The 8,122-nt window shown below is 27.6% G+C and overlaps 1 protein-coding gene and 1 non-coding gene across 2 annotated transcripts; one reads left to right on the top strand and one right to left on the bottom strand.

The window, feature by feature from the left end:
• Nucleotides 1-5,382: 5,382 nt before the first annotated feature.
• TRNAM-CAU lies at nucleotides 5,383-5,454 on the bottom strand. The gene has a single exon. It is a non-coding gene; the product is annotated as a tRNA-Met (tRNA).
• A 72-nt stretch (nucleotides 5,455-5,526) lies between these two features.
• LOC112514560 (protein LHCP TRANSLOCATION DEFECT) lies at nucleotides 5,527-7,626 on the top strand. Its single transcript, XM_025121090.1, has 2 exons — nucleotides 5,527-5,876; nucleotides 7,196-7,626. Exons 1-2 carry the CDS (start codon nucleotides 5,598-5,600, stop codon nucleotides 7,451-7,453), a joined length of 537 nt encoding a protein of 178 aa, XP_024976858.1. The 5' UTR covers nucleotides 5,527-5,597; the 3' UTR covers nucleotides 7,454-7,626.
• The last annotated feature ends 496 nt before the right edge of the window (nucleotides 7,627-8,122 follow it).

Raw genomic sequence — 8,122 nt, 5'->3', positions numbered from 1 at the left:
TTGTACTTACGTCAATTTACTTGTAATCTTGAATTTTAAGTAATATGCATCAATAAACAGTACTCCGTGCATAAAATATTGTTTTTAAGAGTTTTTGTCAAATTCTTTATAATATAGTATAGATTGTTATAAATTGTAAATTTTGATTATTAATTTTAAAGAATCTATTATATATTTTTGCTTTAAATCCTATTTTATTAGTTCTCTCTCTCTCTCTCTCTCTCTCTCTCTATATATATATATATATATATTGGGAATCATGTGAGACAAGGTTATTTTCATGAAATACATAAGACAACATTTTAAGACCTAAAACTTAACAAATAGTGTCTTTGCTGTGAAGATTCGCCTTTTTATTTATCTTCACAACATTTTTTTGTGAAATTTGAAATGTAAAAATGTTGTCTCACGAAAACAATATTGTCTCATGGGTTACCTTCCCAGTTTTTTGCTGTGAAATTTCAAATGTAAAAAAATAATTTCATGGGTCTCACATGATTCCAAGTCTCTCTCTATATATATAACTAGAAAGGTACTCGCGTAATCCAATGAGATATATCTTGATTTTAATATTTTATTTTATTCTTTATCTCATTCAATGTTATAATATGGTCTTATGTGATTTTGAGAAAACGATGATATCTTTATTTTTGAATAAAATATAAATTTGAAAATATCATAAAATTTTGACAAAAATTTATCGATATTAGTATCAAATTAACTATTTAAATCTTTTTATTTTTTGTGTAATTTTTTAATTCAAATTTTTTATTATAATTTATTTTAGATATAATAACAAAGTAATTTACATTTGATTTAATAATATAATTTTTTTATAAAGATAATAATTAATTATTTTGTTAGAACTCGATAATTTTCCTAATTATATTTTTAAAATAAGATGTTTATTCTCTATTTGATTATGTTTATCCGCATTTAATTATACAAATTCAAACATCGAGCTTTAATAAGTTGTATTTATGCATAATTTACTTGTAATCTTGAATTTTAAATAATATGCATCAATATACAGTACTTTATACATAAAAATAATTTTTAAAAGTTTTTATCAAATTTTTCATAACATAATATAAATACTTGATGTTGAAAAACAAATGAGACAAAAAAACATGTTGGCCGGACAATAACTTTTTAAATTTTATAAATAATTAATATATTAAATTACTTAATAATATATTTTTTACTTATTTAATCCATTAATAATAAATTTAACAAAAAACCGATCAATTCATATATGAATTGATGATAAAAAAAACATGTGCAATTTTTATATATCAATTTAATATATTTTACGTTATATTAAATAAATATGTGTTGAGGGTTGAGTTAGTGAGCGTGCATGCAAATGGAATGTGAGAGGCAGAACGTGAATAAATTAAATAAAAATAAAAAGATAATGACACCTCATAAAATCCCAAATTATTTATATAAATACTAAAATGATATTTATGCAATGTAACGAGATATATTTTGATTTTAATGTTCTATTTTATTCTTTGTCTTTATCGATGTTATAATACGATTTTATGTGTTTTTAAAAAAGCAATAATGATTTTATTTTTGAATAAAATATAAATATGATGATATCATAAAAATTTAAAAAAGAATATACATCGATGTTAATATCAAATCAACTAATTAAAAATTCTCGTTTTTATGTAATTTATTTTTTTATTATAATTTAATTTAAGTTTAATAATGAAATAACTTATTTTTGGTTTAATAATATAACATTTTATAAAGATAATAGTTAACTATTTTGTTAGAACTCAATGATTATCCTAATTATATTTTAGATTTTTTATATTTAAAATAAGATATTTATCTTGTATTTGATTATGTTTATCTGCAGTTAGTTACACAAATTCAGATATGAAGCTTTAATAGGTTGTACTTACGCACAATCTACTTGTAATCTTGAGTTTTAAGTAATATGCATTAATAAACAGTAGTTTACGTATAAAAAGTAGTTTTTAAGAGTTTTTGTCAAATGCTTTATAATATAGTATAGATATAAATCGCAATTAATTAATTATTTATTTATGAAAAAAATATAAATGGATCGGACAATAAACGGGGATGTTGAAGTTTAAAAGTAGAATTAATAAGACTGTTTGTTTTTGTAAATTGATAGATGTTTTAATCTGTATAATTATCTATTTAACCCTTCAAGATATTATTAATGTTGAATTTATATAAATTTATACGATTTTAAGGTTAATCAATTGAGAGATGAATTATTGAGAAACGTTTGTTGTTGAAGGTATGGAGAACAATAAAAGGCAAATAGGCGTTGACTTACCTTTTATCAGATAAGAGGACAGTATGACCTTACCTCGTACTGATCAAACATAATTTAGAGAACTTTTTGAAATAATTGCTTATGAGATGAAAATAATTTTTTTAATTAACCTGGAAATCCAACCCGCTATGCAAGTTGAATAATATCAGGGCGATCACCTACTTCGCAGGTAACCCGGAGTCACCGTATTTGAACATCCATGATCACAAGAGAATTTTTATTTCTTATAGGATTCAAATTTGAGACCTCCATACATTTTTAACTTTTGGAATCAAGCTTAAACCAATTGGACACTATATTTGTAGTTAATATTTCTTTTTATTTATTTCCATTTATTAAAATCTTTAAACTTAAATATATGAAAGATAAATAATATATACTATATTATAAAATATTTGACAAAAACTCTTAAAAACCATTTTTTATGCATAAAGTATTGGTTGTTGATGCATATTACTTAAAATTTAAGATTACAAGTAATCTTGCGTAAGTACAAGTTATTAAAGTTCCATTTTTAAATTCGTGTAACTAACTGCAGATAAATATAACTAAATACAAGATAAACATCAATTTTAAAATATATAAATTTTAAAATATAATCAAGATAATATTCGACTCTAACAGAATGTTTAATTATTATCTTTAAAAATATATATATTATTAAACTAAAAATAAATTACTTTATTATTAAATTTAAATTAAATTATAATAAAAATTGAAGTAAATAAGTTACACAAAAAACGAGAAATATTTAATAATTAATTTAATACTAATATCGATTTTTTTTCAAATCTTTATGTTATATTCAAATTTATATTTCATTCAAAAATAAAAATATTACCGTTTTCTTAAAACCATCTAAAATCGTATTATATCGATAAAGACATAATAAGAACTAAACATTAAAATGAATATATATATATCGTTGCATTGCACGAGTACCTTTCTAGTTTTATTAAATATATAGAAACATATTATAATTGAGTAACTCTTAAAAATTTAATATTTTTTATTTTAATTTTCTAATTTAGAAATTTTGGAAAAATAAAAAACATGTTCTTACCAAACACTTTTTTTGGGGCTATTTAAATTATAGTGGGGCTCCCACTCGGACTCCAATAATGTGTCACGGGCTCACGGCCCATAATTTTTATTTGGTGGTTGGTTTTAAAAATACTGAAAACAATCATAAACAGTTGTTTTGTTATATTTTGTCCTGTCTTGTTTGAATATTAAATGCACCTTGAATCAGCATAATAAGACTTACAACTTAGTCAGTTGGTTATAATAACTATTTGGTAATGGCTTAATGATATAGAAAGTGACTTATTCAATAAGACTAGAAAGGTACTCGTGCAATGCAACAAGATATATCTTGATTTTAATGTTTCATTTTATTCATTTTTTGTCGATATAATACGGTTTTATGTGGTTTTAGAAAACTAAAATATTTTTTATTTTTGAATGAAATATAAATTTGAAAACTAAATTAACTATTTAAATGTTCTCGTTTTTCATGTAATTTTTTTAATTCAATTTTTTTATTATAATTTAATTTAGATTTAATAACAATGTAATTTATTTTTGTTTGATAATGTAATTTTTATAAGAATTATAATTAAGTATTATGTTAGAACTCAATGATTATTCTAACTATATTTTATTTTTTTATATTTAAAATAAGGTGTTTATTTTGTATTTGATTACGTTTATTTGCAGTTAGTTACACGAATTCAAAAATAAATTTTTAATAAGTTGTACTTGCGCACAATTTACTTGTAATATTAAATTTTAAGTAATATGCATAAATAATTCATGTATAAAAAATTATTTTTAAAAGTGTGATTTACAAAGGGCAAATTGCATGAAACTTAACGCACTTTAACTTTTTTTTTTTTAAATTAGTCTTTTTTAATTTAAAATTAGTCTTCAACTGGTTACCTACGTACTTAAATGTTTAAAATTTTACATCTTATGTACCAAAATAGAAGTTTTAAAAGTACATAACTCAAAATAGGAATCAAGTTATAGTACGTAGCTTTTTCATGCAATTTGCTCATTTACAAATGAAAAACTACCTCTATCTAGATATGTATCGATCTTTCTGAAATATGCTTGTTCGTTTCTTAAAGGCTCATCTATTCTCTTGATTTATCCGAAATGTTCCAAGTTTCCTTAGAACCTTCTAGCAATACATAACACTGATATGAAAAGAAATTATATGAAATAACACATGATGCACCGGTTCTCAAAATTATCACAAGCTTATGGGTTCTTAAATAAAAAACCTCCGCCCAACAGATATGTAAGTAAAGGTATAAGTAGGGCAATAAACGAACCGAACGAACATGAACAAGATGAACACGAACATAGGCTTGTTCATGTTCGTTCGTTTAACTTAACCGAACAAAAGAATAAACATGAACAGTAAATGAACGAAAAATCTTTGTGTTCGTGTTCGTTCGTTTAGAAATTAAGTGTGTCCGTGTTCGTTTGTTAACATGCTAAACGAACGAACATGAACGAACGGTCTAAATGAACATAAACGAACAGGTCTAAATGAATATAAACAAACGAACACCACTACTTGTCATTCAATTAACTATTACACACCAATTATCCATAATTTAAACATACATAAAACAATTACCATTCATCAACCATCATCATTTGACAAAAGTGAAAAGGTAAAAATTTCAAATAAGACAAAATGATGATAAAATTTAAATCTAAATAAATTATAAAAAGTTAAAACTTAAATAAATATTATTGAATTCAAACTAAATAAATAAAAGATTATATATTAAATTTAATATATAAACGAACGTTCACAAACATAAATGAACGAACGAGACTCTTGTTCATGTTCATTCGTTTGATTAAACGAACAAAAAAAAAATTGTTCATGTATTAAATAAACGAATATTCCACAGAACAATTTACGTACGGTTCGTTTACAGCTCTAAGTATAAGACAGTGGCCAAATTATAAAACAAAAAAGTGTAGGGGGTAAAAATTGTAAAACAAAAAATATGTGGTTTTGGAAGCTTTTCTCTTAATATCAGAGCCAGGTTTCGATCCTGGGACCTGTGGGTTATGGGCCCACCACGCTTCCGCTGCGCCACTCTGATTTGATGATTACATTTCATTAATGATTCTTATATTCACTGTTTAGTAGCATATATATGTATCACACTATATATAATCCACTCTGTGACGATAAGAGATTTCCTTTGGTTCTTGATAGTTGATACAACGAAGAAGAACGACAACAATGGCGACAATTTCATGTAGTGTTCAATTCATCTTCGCTAATCAAGACACAAAACCCATGAACAATTTGGCCCCAATTCTGTGTAAACTCGAATCGCAGTTCGTGGGTGTGCGTAAAAGGCTCGGATTTTGCAGACCAACTTCAAGGATTGGGCCTAGTAGTTGTGGGTCAAGAATCACATGTTGGTTCAAGTTCGGTAAAAATGGCGTCGATGCTGAAGGTGCTGGGATTTACGGCAGCCAATCTCGCGACGATTTCGATCGTGATGATGTCGAGCAGGTAAACCCTTTTTTGATTATTTGGTTTTCTGTTGAATTTATGCATCTTTTTCTGGTATTCTTGATGATTTTGATTTGTTAGTCGGTTTTAGAAATCAGAAAATCAAGGTTTAGGGTTCATAGCCAATTGGATTATCATTTGGGGACTAATTTTCATCAAATTTGGTGTAAAATGAAGAAAAATTGCTACATGATAAATCAGTTGTAGGTTGTTGCATCTTTTTATGGAGTTTTCAAGAACCATTTTCAGATTATGATACTGATTATGGATAGTGATCAGTGTATATACTTGAGTTATTCATGATGAATATGAGCAATTAGCATAAAAGATCCTTACAAATCAATATCTTTCACTTGTTGTTGGTGGGTTCTTGTAGATGAACATTGATTAACTTCAAGGATCAAGAAAATCACAATATTTTCGTTGTGAATGTGGCTTTTTACTCCATTTTATGCAGTATTCATAATGAATGCTAGCAATTAACATGAAAAGATCTTTACAACCAATAATCATTCACTTGTTCTTGGTGGGTTCTTTGAGATGGACATTGATTAACTTAAAAGAATCAAGAAAATCACAAGATTTTCATCACGATGAATGTGACTTTTGACTCGATTTTTATGTGTTATAGTAATTAACATGAAAAGATCTTTACAAACCAATATCATTCACTTGTTCTTGGTGGATAAAATATATAGATGAACGTTGATTAACTTCAAGAATCAAGAAAATCCCTAGCAGGGTCGTTCTGTAGCATGTTACATATGGGATCTTGAACGGTGCACACAAAGTTTTCGGGCACACTTTTGCAGCTTTACAAGTGTTTAGGGCATTTTATCAACCGTTGATGTTTTTTGTGTGTAGGTGTCTATTTGTTAGTATCTTAATGAGCTTAATGAGACTCTCAGCTTATTTGATCAACTATACATGGTTGTTTAGTAGTGGTTTAATGATATAGAAAGTGACTTATTCAGTAAGCTTACAAGGGGAGCTTTATGCAGAAAAGCAAGTTTTTTTCCAAATATGTCTCTTCCAATTAAAAAACACACTCCTTCTATCTATGAAAAACCTGCTCAATCTATAAAGACAAATTAATCCATGCAAGACTTAATGGGAAACCAACCAAATAGCTCCTAAATTAGGTTCAAATAATGATATTGTAAATTGTTTAGCTTTATCCCTTTTCTATGCTCAACCTATATGTAGCTTTGATCTCATTTTACTGTGTAATCAAAAGTTTCCGGTGTAACAGGGCATTCAAAAAGACTGGAACATCCTGATCCCTAGATTTTCATGTTTTTTTACTCGATTTTATGTAGTACTTCAATTATATGGGAATGCTTGCCGTTGAGGGTACATACGATAAGATGGAGGCGCTTTTATGCCAAAACATTCATCCCGTCGACATTTTGTTGATGTTGGCCGCCTCCGAAGGAGACAAGCCGAAAATAGAGGAGTTGCTAAAAGCCGGAGCCATGTATAATGTGAAAGACGTTGATGGAAAGACGGCGCTCGATAAGGTGGCAAACGAAGAAATCAAGAACTTCATTTTAAGTTATTCCACTCAAAAGGCATGATTTGATCTTTAATACCCCTAAATGTTGTTGTGTTTTAAGTTCTTTGTTTTTGTGAGATTAGATTTAAAATATGTAGTAATTGTGTAGATGGGAAGACAACATTGTTTTTGCTTTCCTTGATTTTGTTCCCATTTGTTAATATTTTTGCATCTATGCATTTTCTGCTTCCTCACACTTTTCACTAGTTGGGGTCTTGACGAAACAACGCTCCACTCTTTTGAGTAGAGATCAGGTTTGCCTACATTAGTACCCTCCCAAAATCCACCTTTATGTGGGATTAAAGATGCATAAGGCCCGGGTGCCCTTTTTCAGTGAGCAAAGATTAAAGCCCAGGGGTTTTTAAGTCCGCGTCGGATCAGGCTGTGCTTTGAGGTTGAACAAGGACCCGATTAGTTTCTTTAGGTCAAGGTTTTTGGAGTTTTTGGGCTTTTTCAGGCTTAACCGGGCTTTTTAAAGTCACCAATTGTTAGGCTGGGCCTGCCTCCAAAATTTTGACATGATTGGGCTTTGAGGTCCGGCCTGAACTGCGATTCTGTCTTGGGTTTTTTGTGCATATCTAAGCAGGGCAACATATTGTGCCCGTTTAATTTGTGTGTACTGTTCTATTGTTCGGTTTTCACAGAAACAATTGTTCTCTTCTTTTAAGTAGATGTCAAGTCTACATACATC

The sequence above is a fragment of the Cynara cardunculus genome, assembly GCF_001531365.2.
Source record: "Cynara cardunculus var. scolymus isolate 2C chromosome LG 6, CcrdV1, whole genome shotgun sequence".
Taxonomy (NCBI): Eukaryota; Viridiplantae; Streptophyta; class Magnoliopsida; order Asterales; family Asteraceae; genus Cynara; species Cynara cardunculus.
This window is presented reverse-complemented; position numbering and strand designations above follow the sequence as displayed.